Source organism: Pteropus alecto, unplaced genomic scaffold (genome assembly GCF_000325575.1).
Source record: "Pteropus alecto unplaced genomic scaffold, ASM32557v1 scaffold3, whole genome shotgun sequence".
Lineage (NCBI taxonomy): Eukaryota > Metazoa > Chordata > Mammalia > Chiroptera > Pteropodidae > Pteropus > Pteropus alecto.
In genome coordinates, this window is record NW_006442484.1 from 40,708,155 (window position 1) to 40,724,469 (window position 16,315).

Below are 16,315 nucleotides of genomic sequence, written 5' to 3' on the forward strand. Positions count from 1 at the left end.
TCAGTCTGAACAAAACCCTCTCCAGCTGTGACCATCCTTTCTGCTCTTCTGTCAAAGCATGAGCGGCTAGCTCCAGGATCCCTCAGCAGAGGGTACACTTCCCGCTGAGCTCTGGAACACAATTAGATCTGAAACGGGGAAACTGGCTCAGGGCCTAGGGGATAAGAAAGTAAAAGGAGAGGTGAAAATTGACTTTGAAAGGCAACAAAAAGGGGCTGCCTACCGAGAGTTCAGGTAAGAACTTAAAGGAGGCTTACTCTTCTGACATCACTCTGCCAGGCCTGCAGGCTCAGCGCGCTGGAAATACCTCTCCCCTGCCTGAACCCTGGGCACCCCAGGTTTCCAGGTTCCCTGGCACTCAAAGCCCCAAGCTCTCTGCACAGCAAAATACAAGATCCATGACCCAAGCTTAAGAAGCACACAAAAGAAGTCTGATAAAATACACATTTATTAGAAAATTTTCAGCAGCATCATTTTCATTTGATTTTCTAATCAAAATACATTTCAAAGGAATTACAATGAGCACTCAAGATATAAGCAACACATATTTTGAGAACTCATGAATAAAATAATCAGTAGTACATGTTTTATCCATCCATCCGTCCGTCCTTCCATCCATCCATCCATCCATCCACCCATCCATCCATCCATCCATCCTTCCATTCATTCATTGTTTTAAAAATGTGCAATACTAGCACAGAGAGCCAGGAACTCTACTTAGTATGAAAACTGAATATTCCTGCCATGGTTTTCTGGTTGTGAAGAGTATAGCCGCTATTCAAGAGAAGAGCTATATTCTACAGTACATTCTGATATAAATGTATGATTTAGTCAAAGGACCTAAAAAAGACTCAATAAGATTGGTTTCCCTTTCTATTCATGTTCAGCTTAGGAAATAAATAGTCGTTATAATGATATTTTCACACACAGAAACAAAAACCCAGTTGAGGCTTTGCTTAAGCAGTATTTGTTTCGCACCTTACTTTTTGAAGACACAGATATGGTTTTAGTAATTCAGCTACTGAGCTCCAGTTCCTAGGAAAGGTGACCACCTGAGATTCCAGGCAAGGGTGTAAATCACTCTGCAAACTAACTTGTGCTTAATGACATGGGATTTTTTTCACAGACATTACAAATAAAAATGCTGCCTTGGCAACCAGTGAGATAATGCATATGAAACAGAGTGTTCTGATTAGACAATGCAAACGTGCAGAAGGGTGAAACTGAATTGCTTTTTCCACCTTCTGCATTATCTGAGGTGTCTACAGTCAAATCTAGACATCTATGTAACACACAGTGCCCTCTATTAATATATCTATTAATCAGGTTACCTGTAACATTGAACATTAATTAAGTGCTGATATGTAAAAATGGACCCAAGAATGGGGCCTGGATTCCCTTCCTGGATAATTCTATAGGAAATATGAGTGATGCCTCTTCTTTAGACAGGGCCAAAGGCCCCAAGTCAATTCCTTTCCTCATTGGATCATTTATCATAATGACCACCAACCAATTCAGCAGGTAGTTTTATTAGCAAATTTAATGATGTGGTAATCTTTCCAAAATTTACAAATGTACAATATATTTATAGCATTACCTTTAGATAGCTTCAGTGCAAAGATATACATATAGTACATTGTGATAATTATTTGTAAAAATATGAGATGGCATTAAGTAAAAAAAAAAAAAAATAAGACTCACAGGCATAGTTTCCACAGACAATTCCAACTATAGGCAAACAGGGAAAAAAGTATATATATATTTTTTCAATAAAGTACTGAATGTTACCTTTTCTTCATCTGTTTGTAAAAAATATATGTGCAAAAGTGTGTTTCTAATTATTCCCTAAATAACTGTAGCGTAGCTACATCTCAGGGTCTTCTTTAACAAGGTTTGCCGTGTCTTTAAAAGTGTCTTCTGTTGCAGTATAGGCTGGAGTTGGGTTTCTTTTTGGACGATTTTTATCAGGAAGAGAAGGTGATGGAGGTGAGGTCACAGCAGCACTTTCTTTTGGCTCATTCTCCATCTAAGACCACAAAGAAACATGAATTAGCCATTTATTCACCCAACAAGACCGGAAACAGTTTTGTGTAAAAAAGACAAATCTTTGCCAGGACATACTCTTCAGTGTATGGACATATTCTGAGTGTATATCCAATTTAGCTAAGTAAGTTATTGCTAAAAAAGAATTCTTGTGCTAAGAAAAACTGTTAAAAATTACCTCTGCATAGACTGGGTTTTCAAAGTTGGTAGCTTCTTTCAGTTTTCGCCTGAAGATATTCCATTTTGTTGCCTAAATGAAAAAAGAGAAACAGAAAACCTTCTGTAATGAACATTTTGTGGGTATCTTGCCCCATGTTGTAAAATTTCTTCTTACTGAAGGGAAAAAGCAATTTGAGACCTAGGACCGTGTGACCTGGCCCATGTTGTAAACTGTTCAATTCCCTTTCCGCTGTTTCCTAAACAGCGACTGAAACTGTCTGGGCTCTTTTTATTTAATAATTTTAAAACACTTCCTTGGTTTGAAATTTATAGTTTACAGAATCTGTGTCCATAATATCTAGAATCTTTGACAGAAACTGGAAAGAGATTTCTTTGGGGGCCGCCTGAAATTTCAAGGAAAAGGCCAGACTGCAACTCTCATTTCCTAAAATGATATCTCGATCTTTGGTCAACTCAAGCATATCCCTTCTCCCTTCATCATTTCCTCCTGTAATCACAGAAACAAGAGTGATAACAAATACAGCTAACATTTATTGAGAGCTCACTATGTGTCAGGGACTATTCTAAGTTTTACAAGTTTCTAATTGAATCTTCCCAACAACCCTGTGAGCTAAGTGCTCTTATTACTTCTATTTTACAAATGAGAAAACAGAGTCACAGCAAGATCATCTAACTAAATTGTAGGTATAAGAGTAGGCAATGACTGTAGGACTCAGAGACCCAGAAACTGAAGAACCCAAAGAGAACTCATCCTACACTATGGTGGGTGGCCCCTGTCTGCTGAAAAGTTGCTTGTGGTGGCAATGCTGGCACAGCTCTGGCTGCCAGATGGAAGGAGACAAGGGACCAGAGACAGGGAACAGACAGCCTACTCCAGCGGGCAACTAAGGTAGCCCATATGGCGTACGGAACATCGCTTGCTCTGTGAAAACAGGGGACTGACATGTGAAGGAGTGCGGAGCACATGGCTACAGAGAAGTAGAAGAGGCTCTTCCCTTTAATCCACATTTAAGTGAGCACGTACTCTGTACATCATCGTCACCAAGGGGAAGATGAAGATATTCAGGTTGGAGCCCAGCCTCTGGAAGCTTACACTTATTGGGGAAGGCAAAAACTCTTAATTAAAAGTCATTGCTTCAGTAGGGAATGGCTATTTGGAGGTAAGCAATGACTAACAAGAGAAATGGTGGTGATATTCATGTTTATTCCCTTGGGAAATCCCATACATGTCAATACGGGTTGTGGAAAATCATGGAACTCAGTCATAGGAGTTCACGTTCTCAACGTTAAGTCCCTTGAGCAGATTTACCAATGAAAGATAAATTCGTGAGCCTCTTTGTCACATTCATGCCAACCTAGGGTGATCCTAACCAAGTGCCTCTACTGCTTTAAGCCACACTGGCTGTTACCTCAGTGCCCAGGGGGCAACGGATACAGGAAGCTCCCTGGACAAACCAGGGAGGACAGACCTTAGAGGGTCTCGGCCTCAACTAGTTTAAAAAAAGGAAGAACTGATGTACTGCAAAGATGGAGGCAAAAAGGAAAAGGACTATAATTGGCAAAGGCCCACTCTTATTTGAAAGAATCTTTTAGTGTTCATCTCAGGAAGGACACACACAAGAAACTTGTCTAGTGGTCTCTTTTTTCTTTTAATCTCCAGTATTAAACACTGTGCCTGGCACATTGAGGGCAATAATGTTAGTTGGACAATTAGACGAATAAACATAGATGGATGAAGAGGGTATAAATTAATGCCATCTAGTGGTGAACATAAGTGACAGCAGTAGAGCGAAGAACAACATACTTACTTATTAAGGGAACAAGGCTGTATGCTGTAGAAAAACTGCATTACACAGTAAAGGGAAGGGTCTTCTATATACATCCTTGACACAATGAGCTCGTTATTCTTACTAAGCCATTCTCTCAAAAGCCTCTGGCCTGAAGAGGCTGGATCCAGAAGTCTGTGCCCTTCTTTTCCGCATGGTTTCCCACATCCAAGAAACATCATTCTCATCTCAATACTAGAACGTAGATTTACTTGGTAGAAAGTTTTTCAATTTATAATTTTTTCAAAATTATCTTTATGTGAGCCTCGCCTATCAGAGTCTTCCTAGTTTGCCGAAGGTTAACAACCCCAGCAATTCCAAAGTCCTTTACAAATTCTATATTATTTCAGCTATTGGCCCCCGTTACCTGAGTTCCATCAGCACTTGAGGAAGTTGACTTGGTGTCTGGAGCTACCTCTGAAGGGTTTATGGGACTTTCATAGTTCTTATTATCCACATTTTCAGATGCAGTCACCTGTGCAAATATTTGATGCCATTATCCAGTTTGAAAGAATTTTTGCTGTAAAGTTTCTTATCAAGTCTTTGGTTCTATCTGCTCTCCCACAGACATGGTCAGGCACCATTTTTATTATATGAGACCGACCCTGGAACCCAGAAATAAAATACCACTCCCAACTCCCCAAATCAGGAGTGCCCACCACTAAGTCATCTATCTTATGTCTTAATCCTAGGAGGCAAATACACTCACCGCTGGTCACAATCTCACTTAGTAATAACAATTTCTATTGCGTTCTCTATGGCCCTTTACTCCCACTATTGACCATATTTTTGGTTAAAAGATACTTTGCTTGTATATTGGCAGTCAAAATCCTAGAACAGCATGAAGTATTCCCAAAGTCATTGGTAAACTGAGAACCTTATCTTTGGATGTTTAGAAAAAGATTAATAATTTCAGAGTACTGCTTGGAAGGGGCTGAATGTTTGAAACAAGGGGCATAATGGAATTAATACTCTTCCAGACATTCCCTCTTAAGTCCAAATTACCGTGGATATATAATTAATAAATTACAAGTAGAAATTTACTCTTTTCCTATATTTTCACATTCGCTTTATTTCTTCTTGAATGTGAATATACATTTGTAAACACGGCCTCGTTTTATTTCAAGTGAAAATACCAAACAAAAATGTTATATCTATTTTATCACATGATTCAAGTTTTGCTCCCTGGATATCAAAGGATTAGGCAAACTGCTTTCAAGATTCAAATATTTCTGATCTTAAGAAAGCTATTCATAAAATAAACATTTCTATCTTATATTAAAATGTACCATATCTTGTGAGTTCAAAAGAAGTTTAGGTGTTACCAGTAAAACTGTATTTCACTGAGGCTATAGTTGTCTTGACAAAAGAAGTATAGCTAACAGCTGACAGGCACTGGAAGTGACGTTGGGGCTGTTGGTCCCGACTTAATGAAAAGTCTTTTCCCTTCATCCATACTGCTGTCTCATCTTTCTGATCCTCTTAAACATGAGTGAGTAGTCAGGCTATACCAAAGGAAATAGATATCTTCCTATTAACTTTGGAGACCTCTGTATATACTTTGTACTTTTCAGAAAAGTATGGAAAAGTTAAGCACAGGTATGTCACCTCAAATCACACCCTTGTGATACCTGACTATCATTCGCTCATTCATTTTACAGATATTTAATGAGAGTCTGTATGTGTCAGACATTGTGTTTGCCAAGCCTCTGAACAGACTCATACCTCTTGCTCTGACCACTTAGAATGAGAAGGCTTTTGGTCAGCACCCCCAGAAGGGTTGCCAAACCTCAACGACTGCACAAGAAAACGGTATTCTGATTGTTGTCAGGTCTTGTGTCCTTGGTCAGCCTTGTCACTGCAGATAATGAAGGCGAGGACTAGACCACTGTTCTGCCTTCCATTTGAGGGAAGGGGAGGCGGGCCCTAAGAGGGCATTCATTGTTTAACAGAACAAGATCCAGCAGCTGTGGCACCTGAAAGAAAGAACTGCAAATTCTCACCTGGGTTGGCTGAGCCACTTTGACAGCACTGTCCCTGGTTGCATACATTGGGTTTTCAAATACTATGGGCTGCTTTCCCATCTCCATGGCAAAGTGATCACTCTGATAAAGAAAAAATTAAAGATTATACCAAACTGATTTAATTTACACACAGAAGATGTCCTCATACCTGGTGGCATGATAGGTGCTATGCCAAATTTACCCAAAAAGAAACTGCAGAAGAAGGAGGAGGAGGAGGAGGCAGCCAGCAGAGACAGAGCCTTGATATGGCAAACCATTATGTAAAGTAACATAAATGCACTAATCCATCAGCTCTAGGAAATAAACACTCCTCCTATACCTACGGCTCCTTAGTACAAATACTCACTTGAGGATTGAGTTTGGACAACAAAAAAAGGGGTAGGTGGTAGAAGAAAAGCAAAGAGAAGAGAGGGAGTGGAAAAAAGAAAGAATAGATAATATTGTGCTTTTAGGCGGGGGCAAAAATGAAAGCTTTGGGGGAAAGGCAGAATACTGAAAACAATTTCCCAATACTGATTATAATTATGCTGATTATACTATACTAGTCCACACATGAAATAGTCATTCGGTCCTCACAGGAGATATTATTGTATCAATTTTACAGATGGGGACAGTGAGGGTCAGGAAGATGAAGCTCCATGCCTATTATTACATACTTAGAAGGCGGCAGAGCTGTGATTTGAATGAACCACTGACTCTAAAAATTACTGTTTATTTCATCACTATACATCGGTGGGAAAACATAAGAGACTAAGAAACATATATTTCCCTACTCCTTCCTTTAAACATACAAAAAAGTCATTAAACGAAAAGAGAATATCATGTTCTCTCTTTTCCCTCTCCCCAAAATCATAAGACTATTTAAGATTCTGATTAAACTTACCACTGTTTATGATTCCAATTCAACAGTCTGACTTAGAGTAGGGGTAAATTTCAACTTTATTACTATTTTTAGAAAAAAATTCTGCAACAAACCTAATGTTTCCTAACTTTGTCTGTACAGTGAAGACTTTATTCTGAGAGGCATATCATCCTTTTTTCCCCCTAGATTAATTTTATTCTTTATAAAAAGTGTTTCTTTTAAAACAGTAAAAATGACAGTCCTCAAACAGTCATTTTGAAGCTACACTCACCATCACCATTGCTCTGTCAATAGCAGACTCAGGCCCAAAACCAGATACTCCAATATCCATGTTAACATCCATCCCTGACCTGAAGGTCACCCCATTTCCACTTTCCGAGGATTTGACAAGACTGCTTAAGCTGAAAAGGAGTAATCGAAACAGGGTTCTTACTACTTTTTGTAACAACCTTTCACAATAATACCCTTTCCTTCATATAGCTAAATCTTAAATGAAATGCTCAATTCCCCCTCTGTATTTATACATCAAATATGATAGTAAAGGCCCTTCGCTACGTGGAGGTATTAAAGCTTGAGATCTAAGAGAGAGCCAGTTTGGTACTCTCAGGAATAAAGCCTGGCCCATCACACAACTGACTATGTTCTCCAGTCTAACCTGAATGTCCACTAGTAAGCACAACCATTTGGACTATAAAATGTGATTTGCACTCAGGTTTCAAAGAAGCACTTGATTAAGAATTTATGATTTAAAGTGACTGCTATAAGTTCATTACTTTTAGTTTCTGCAGAAAAGGTGCACTGTGTATTGTGCTTTCTTAACTTAAAAAAAAAAAAAAGAAGACTAAATTATTCAGATGGTCACATCACATAGGCTTCTAAAATCAAATGTTCCACACGATGAAACTAACCTTGGCAGCTTGGGCAGAGAAGGCAAAAGGGAGCCAGTTTTCCTATAGTGGAAAAATCCTAATGTTGCCAGAGCGCCAATTATGATGATCAGGATGATTGTCAACAGCACAGCCATCGCTGCCATCAAAGAGGAAGGAAGAAGCAAACATATTAACATGTGAAGGAGAAGAGCCAGATTTAGAGGTAGAAGCTGGGTATTTGAACCATTCATTCATTCTTCAAAGACTGGGTTAAACAGAATATAAATGGCATTCAATTTAGGCATGGTGAAGTATTCCAAGTTGCTCGTATTCTAAAAACTTACTTGTTCCTGGAGAAATGCCTTTCGAAAGCCCTATTTCACAGTAATTTCCCATGTAGCCACTAGGACACCTGAAAGTAAAACAATTGTTTACAAGCTGTTGCCATCTTAGACGTCTACTGAGATTTTATAAGCATATCTTGATGAAGAGAGAGGTTTGACTAATAAATGAAATGTTGAACCAACAATATATCCTGAATGACTTTTGTTTATTCTGCCAAGAGATGAGAAGCAGAAAGAACAGTCATCTGACTTTGGAAATCCACTTTCAATGGAATAGCTATGGCATCTACAAGTTCAGCCTAATCAAATAAACCTATCGCTGTCTTTTCTAATCTATGGAATTCTTTCCTAGAGAGCAAAACTGAAAACCATGATTGTGTTCTTTCCTCTGGTGTGCTTTCATTAAGTACTTTTTAAAGACCTCCATTTATCTTGTTCTGTTAGTGCTTTCTCGACAATTCTCTTCCTTCCAAGTCTTTAGCTCAGCTCTCTGCTCGTCATGTGTGCCTTGTCCTGAAGCAGCTCTCCCATAATCCAATTGTAATTGACAATACTGGGTGAGTAAGAAAATACAGTAGCTTTCATTTCTCTAATTCCTTGCTCCCCAAAGCGTGGCCCACAATTCTGTGGGCTCTCAGGGGAGCTTGTTAGAAATGCAGAATCCTTGTGAATGAGATGGGCATTTGAGGCAGACCCCAGGTGGTTCTTATGCACATTACAATTTGAGAAGCACTGCCTTGGTTCTCTGTGGACTCTCCCAAGAAAGGGCAAGCTGGTTAAGATGTGACAATTAGTGAAATAGCAAGGTTCCTGCACTTGTTATTCTGGCTGCATTAAGGTCTCGAATTCCCCCAGAAGAAGCAATTCCCCTTCAGACAGCTCGGACCTCAACATTCAGACTTACTTGCATTTGGGGTGGTCATTCTTATCAAAATAGCAATTTCCTCCATGCATACATCTGCATGGGGGAGGCATGATGATAGGATTTTCGATGGCTGCAGAAAGGGAAAGCCATGCATGTGTTAGTCAACCATACTGGCACTGATACCATGCAAACCTGCCCCCAGCCCAGGGTGGGAGGGTGGTTAATTAGTCTCCCTATCAAAACATTACCCTCCCTTTAAGTCAGATGAATTTCCTTATCAGTAATAAAGCCTTAGAGAGTAACATACATTTGATGGAAAGAAAGGGGCAGTTTCTAGCATTTCTCCCTACCCCCGAAACAGTGGAGTGATGCGAGGCTCCAGAACATACATTAATCGTTAAAAGAAACTTGCAGTAAAGGAACCTCTTAGAACATTCACCTTCTTCTTTGGCGTATTCAGAATTCTCCTCTGTGACCCCAGTTAAAATCAAGTTCAATTTAAGCATACCTCCAAACTTCAACTAAAGGCTCCAAAGCATCAGAGAGCCATCGATCAATAGACAGACACATAGATACAGATATGTAGATACTTGATAGACAGCTGGTGAGAGATCATCTTGTTTTTTTAAGTCCTCCAAAACCACTCTTGCTCTGAGTCCCTGCTCCAGCTCAGCCCCCACATACTTCCTGGATGTGCCTTATGGGTCATTAGGGTTTCCATGTCTTATACCTAGAAGATGCTCAATAAGTATTTATCACCTGGATGTTTATTTAAAAGATTTGAACACCCTTCAGGCGCATCCCCTCAATTAGAAGCCTTCCTGGCGCTCTCTGTCTGAAAGGACAACCCCACTCCTACTCATCCTCATCCCTTTTACTCTGCTTAAGTTTTCTCCCTTTTACTTTTACCACCTAACATTATATATTAATCGGGGTCTCTATTTATCAGACTATAAGCTCAACGAGAACAGGGGATTTCTGTTTTGTTCACTTCTGTTATCTCTGGCACTTGGAACAGTCTCTAGTACATGGTGGGCACTTAATAGATACTTATCAAATTAATTGATTAATTAATATACCAAATCAAGACCCTGTATGGAATGACGACCATCACTAACGTGCTTATTTTAGTTAAAGTTCTTTTCAATAAGAATCTTAATATCTTCTGCTTGGCAAAAAAATGTAAATGAGGAAAGTAGTAGACGAGAACCTGGACGACATATCTCCTTCAATGTGAAACTGCAATAAATGTCAGAACAATCTATCTACAGCATAGAACAAATCTCAAAAGAAATTTAAATTGTCATTTTGTTCAAAATATTGCAAAATAATGTAATCTTGCCAATATTTTCCCAGTAGCCCTGGGATGAAAGTGGGGATAGCGGAAGGCAAGCAAAGGGAAGCAGTTTTCATTCCGAGTTCATTCTCTAAACCTGCCAACTTTTCAGCCTGACTGGGAAGTCAAAAGGTGGTGCCTTCTTTATCCGCTTGCTCCCCCTGGTGGTTGAAGGTGGTTATACCTCTTCATTTCCCAATTGGCTAAAACTGGGGGACGTGAGCCATAAACTGGGCTGCTCATGAACTGCAGGATGATTTTTTTTTAAGTGCTTAACAAGCATTGAATACTAGTTAGGGACACTAGTTATTCCCCATGGCGTATTAGCTCCTTGATTTAAGAGGCACTGAAGAAAGGTCTTGCCAAGCATAGATCATCCATAGCATTTGAGATAAGAATTAAACCGCTGTTTCCTCATTCTAGCCTCCATCTTCCAACAACGTAATGTACATTTTAAAATGAGGCCCTTTTGCACTTGTCAAAACTTGGAAATGAGCATGTGAGGAAAACATGAACCCCCCTCTAGCCCTCCTCTCTGTACTGTGTAAGGCTCCCCACCTCAGGAACCTTGAGGAATCCAGTTAATGCTGCATAGGTGACAGTCATCCAGTACAGGGAGGAGAAAGGAGGAAGAGGCCTTATAAAAAATTCACTTTTCAAAACGTCTTTCCAAAACAATACAACAGTACAATTAGGGTCACTGGATCTATATCTCTGCAGATCTTAGCAAATAATTCTCAGAAATCATTGGAACACAAGTCCCTTTAAGTCCCACTCGGCTCTGTTCATATTTCCTCCATCTCTCATCCCTCCTTCTAGCCTTCCCCACTCTATACTGCAAAGAAGCCAGTACATAGCATTCTTTAGGCTCCTGTAGAAGATGAAGCGTGGGTAGGGCACCTACTGAAGAAGGCAGAGCAGCTCTCCCAGGACCCCGTGGCTGCCCAGGCAGTGTCCCTACCTGCATTACACTCGGTGATGCTCCCCTCTACAAAGGTGGAGCCTTGGGGACAGGCACAGCTGTATCCTCCAGGCCTCAAGAGGCAGAGATGGCTGCAGACCTTTTTGCAGCGGTTGGGCACTAAAAAGCAGAAGAGAACAGTGGTTAGGTTCTGTGGAGGAAATGAATACCCCAACCAAGGACATGCCCATCGACTGAGTTGTGGCCCTGCCAGGTGACATTAGAGCCCAGGCAGCATCCCAACACCTCTAGGCCACGTGCTACCTGTCACCTCACCAAAGTGGCACAGCCCCTCCCTGTGCCCTCCATTCCCCTTCTGCACCACTCACATTGCCTACTGACATCACTTATCTCTTCTAATGCCCTGGCAGATTTGGAAGGTAGGTGTGTGGTCATTGCACAGCCTCAAAAACTAATCAGTGCTAAGCAATTTGAGATCGTTCAAAAGACCAGTGAGACCCCATTATTATATCAAGATTTGTCATCACCCAAATTTGGACAGGTCCTATGTGTGGCTCATCCAAATTATATATTGGATATGATTTCCACCCTCGCCTTCCAAGGAGAACTTTCTTCTGGGCTTCAGTTTCCTTATCTGTAGGACAAGGGAATGCATCTGACTAACAATTTTAGAATAAGGCTCATACAGCTCAGGATAACCTGTCTGTCCTGGCCTTAACAGTTGCAAGAGTAGGTAAGACCAATGAAGCCCATTCTGTGCCCTGTTAATCTAATTCACATTTTGCAGGGGCCTGATGCCTGCTGGATTCTGTGGCCTGGAAGTACATAACCATAACTCCAAACAATGAGATCTGAAATATGTATACTTCATATCTGCTGGTGGTGTACATAATTTCATTTGACCTCCAATTTTCTCTTTCTTTGGTCAAAATAACACACACACACACACACATTCCATTCATGCACCAAGAGGTCAGCCTATTATAATCCACTACCATTTTCCAACAATATAGCCATTAATTTAAAATACTAAAGAACATCCTTAGTATTCCAAGGTTGGTGATTACCTGACTGATTATATCTATGTTGATGAAAGACTCGAACTTGAGTGAGCCAAGGACTCACTGTCAGCATTTTCTCTTTCTCGTCATGTCCAAATTTGTCTTGTGTCCATACTTCTCCTTTATCCTTAGATACCCAGTATAACTGACCTTCAAAGATGTCCAAACTATAAGGGTTCACTGCTGCTTACCCACAGGGGAAAAACAAAACAAAACAAGGTTACTGAAAAAGAAAATACCCTAACCCCACTTCTATGTCAGATGTCGTTTTGCTTGAATTCATCCCTAATTCAGTGCCTTGAAATTCCAGGAATATTAAGGCAGCCTCCTATACATGGGACTACAAAAGTGTGCTGTGCTGGAAGTTCATGATAACTGAAATTAAACTAGATTAATGCCTATAGGCTAGCACAAATCATAGGGCACTTGCTCACTTTCAAATCGCTGCTTTTATTTTTGGAAAATAATTTGTATGGCAGGGATTTTTTTTTTTCTTTGAACATAAGACATTGTGTTAGGAAAACCTGATATGTGCTGGATTGTTGCAGTTCTGCAGTCTGAATAAGAAAACAAAATGTTTCTCTCTTTCTAGATGTTTCCGGTTGTGCATAATAAACAATGTAGCACATCAAAAAATGAATGCCTCTAGAAGTGGTTACACATGGATTACCATGGTACACATGAGTGCCACGTCTATCAAAGCAACCTAAAGGAAACTCATTTGTTTCAATATCTGCTGCTGAGAGCATTTTTTTTAAATTATGTAAAAAGAACAACAGACTTAATCATTGCTAATGATTCGTTTGCATTTAAATCAACAGCTGGGAACTGGGGTTGGGGCGGGGCCGGGGAGGGTGGTATCTCAGAAACTCTATAAACCATTTCCTAAAATGAAGGTTCCTTTTTGAGAAAATGGGCAACGAAACTGGAAATAGATTGACTGTTTTTTTACTGTATTGGATTCTAACTCATTTCTAACCTGCACGGGCAACAATTCTCCTATCAGTCCCATCATATTTTATGGTTTCAATAGTTTTCTCCTTGAAGTCGCTCCAGTAGATCCGGTCATTGTTCAAATAATCAATAGAAAGGCCGGTTGGCCAACCAAGGTCCTCGTGAACCAGGACGTTCCGCTGCTGCCCATCCATCCAGGCAGCCTCGATTTTAGGTTCTTTGCCCCAGTCAGTCCAGTACATAAGCCTGTAACAGAAGGTTTCCTCATTGTAGCATTTCATCTAATGAGGCTTCTCCCCTGAAGCAGAGCATAGACTTTCAACAGGGAAATCAACAGTTTTTCACAGAGGCCCGGGTGCTAAGGGACACTATTTTTATACTTTACTTTAAAGACATGGAGAGAAAAGGGGGAGCCAGTACGTCTGTGGTCTGTACTTCCTGAAACTGGGCTTCCTCAATAGAAACTGCCCAACCCTACCCCAAGATACACACTCAGACCCTTTCAAATACATACAATATGTAATTACAAAAGCTGTTTCTTCTTCAAAAAAAAATATTTATTGAATGCCCACTGTGTGAGAGGCACTATTCTGTGTTTGGGGTATATCAGAGAACAAAATAAAGATTCCTGCCCTCATGGAGCTTATATTTTAACTTTTCAAATGTATTGTTTTGTATCCAATTAAGACTTGATTATAGAAGAATTGCGTAGACCAGGGATTGCGCCACTTCAAATACCTGGAAAGGACCAGGCGGGCAAGAAAAATGAGTGGAGCAGGCAGTTTTCATATGTTGCATGAAGAGAACGAGGTCCTATCTAAAAGTTCCAGGCATCAAAGAAGACATGCCTACCTAGTGTTATCAGTTCTTCTGATTTTTTCAAGCCCCAAAACACAGATATAAAAAAAAATTTTTTTAAATGTTAGCAAATAAGTTTTTTAAAAAACCTTAAAGCTCTGTTAGTTTAAATCAAATATACCTATGGGCCATATTTAGCCCACCAGCCACCACTTTGCATTCTCTAGTCTAAACCAATCATCAGGTATAGACCAATCCTTAAATTCTTCTGAGGAATGTGTGAACTTCAGATAAACCAGGCTCTGGAAAAAATGTGGCGAGGGGCCCTCCCCTCACACAGCATCAGTCTGAAGGCTGGTTGGTACTAAATGATCTCTAGGGCATACTATAATTCCTGAAAATAGTCACAGGCGCCATTCAAAAACAGTCCAAGAACAATATCCGTACAATTAGGAAGAAATAATTAAAGACATGTAAATTTTTGAGAATCCAGCAGAAAATACCTAGAATATTAAACTCCTTTAAATACTTACCCTAGTTTGGGATTCACAACCACTGCAGCTGGTTGATCCAGTTGGGTAGAAATCAGCCACTTCCTGTACCTTCCATCAAGTTCAGCCACCTCAATCCGTTGACTCCTGGCATCTGACCAGTATATATGCCTGAATTTAGAGGGACAAAGTTTAACATCTGAAAAGTATAGACTGGTCGCTTATGGGGAGAAGGTTCGAAGGTGAGAGCATTTAGTTTGGACGCTGTGGCTGGCAAGACAGCTATTCAGAAACTAATGATGCAAGCACAGTTTCCCTCTCTCTTCAGCCAAGGGGATATCTTTGGAAGGTTACAAGCAGAACAAGGAGGTCAGGAGGGGACTCCTGCCCAATCAGCCAAAGCGGCTGAATCAGTCAGGGTCAACGATGGCAGTGAACCTCACATCCATATTACTATGAGACAGGAACTTCCAGGTAGAAGCCTTAAGTACTGTCAGGTTGGCCCTTTATTTCTGACCGGCTGTGAGTGGGCTTCCTCCTCAGCCAAGAGCCCCACTGGAATCAATAAGAATGTGGCAACAGTCCCAAGGATGAGTAGAAATAGCCTTTCTACATAACAAAGTCAGCCAGGCCATCCTGCCCTGCTCCCATCCCTAAGACCGAAGGTCTCAGTTTCTCACACGCAGAAAGAGTTCCATCTGTTTCTTCATTCATTCATTCATTCATTCAGGCTGAGAAAGAGGTAAAACTTCAAATAAGATCTGCCTTGCCTGCTTGGTTTTCAGAAGAAAGTGTTAAAAGTCTAGAGTTTCAAGTTCCTGACTCTCTGAGACCTGTTTCCTGACAGAAAATGCTGATGAGTCTTTCCCTTTAGCCTGCAGGCACAGTGGGGACCAAATGAACTTCTTCAGATATGTTCAGGTGTTCTAAGAACACCAGACAAGTTTGTTTAAAGGTGAAAATTAATAAATATCGTAAATAACTCCATTTTCCCAGAGGTTAGCAATCCCCTAAGCCTTCCCTCTAACACATTTTTCTATTATCAGTTCATTTTCAAGGACAAAGGGGAGTCTATGCATGCTTACGTTCTAATTCTAACGTTATCACTTCTCCACAGAAGTCACTCCAGGGCAAGACTCTTCAATGAAGAAGGAGCTTACTGACTTCTCCACATCAGTTAGCATCACATGCATCTATCTACCTGATGATAAACCTACTTAAGATTCTTACTTAAGGGTCAACCAAAACATGTGGGTTCCAGAAAATCTAAAAGAACAGAATAGAGCCGACACCTCTATTAATAAAAAACCCAAAGATTACAAGAGAGTCGAATTTCCAGTCTGTTCGACCACATAGCCTGCTAAAAACACAAAGTGTAGATTGTTCCTCCTGAAATAATTACCACAGAGAAAAAGGTCTCATCTCAATTGCTTTGCTGAGAGAATTGTGAGGCTGTCCCATTTCTTCACATAATGAACTGTGCTGAAAGGTTAATTTTGGAACCCAGAACTCTGTTGGCAAAAATGCTCTCCTAAATTTAAATATAGAATCTTAACCTTTGTGCTTTCTCAAAGTTTTTCATGACACAGCCAGAATATAGGAAATGATAATGTTTATAGGACACACTGGGGTAAGTAAGCAGAGGTGGTTGCTGGGGCCAGAGGAAGCCCAGGCATCACCCAGCTGTACCAGCGACTTAGCGTACTCATATCTGGGTCCAGTTTAACTCATGTGCCAAGG

The 16,315-nt window shown here is 40.3% G+C and overlaps 1 protein-coding gene across 1 annotated transcript in view; it reads right to left on the reverse strand.

Annotated features, from left to right (window-relative positions):
- Positions 1-657: 657 nt before the first annotated feature.
- The window catches only part of LRP2 (LDL receptor related protein 2), a 184,264-nt gene continuing 168,606 nt past the window's right edge, over positions 658-16,315 (reverse strand). Inside the window, exons 68-79 of the mRNA XM_025039562.1 lie at positions 14,618-14,746; positions 13,312-13,532; positions 12,339-12,515; positions 11,311-11,430; positions 9,053-9,143; positions 8,149-8,216; positions 7,844-7,961; positions 7,207-7,336; positions 6,053-6,154; positions 4,417-4,524; positions 2,222-2,293; positions 658-2,026 (exon numbers count right to left, since the gene is read on the reverse strand). Coding sequence (XP_024895330.1) covers positions 1,865-2,026; positions 2,222-2,293; positions 4,417-4,524; positions 6,053-6,154; positions 7,207-7,336; positions 7,844-7,961; positions 8,149-8,216; positions 9,053-9,143; positions 11,311-11,430; positions 12,339-12,515; positions 13,312-13,532; positions 14,618-14,746 — 1,498 coding nt within the window. The 3' untranslated portion in view covers positions 658-1,864. The remainder of the gene's footprint in view (positions 2,027-2,221; positions 2,294-4,416; positions 4,525-6,052; positions 6,155-7,206; positions 7,337-7,843; positions 7,962-8,148; positions 8,217-9,052; positions 9,144-11,310; positions 11,431-12,338; positions 12,516-13,311; positions 13,533-14,617; positions 14,747-16,315) is intronic.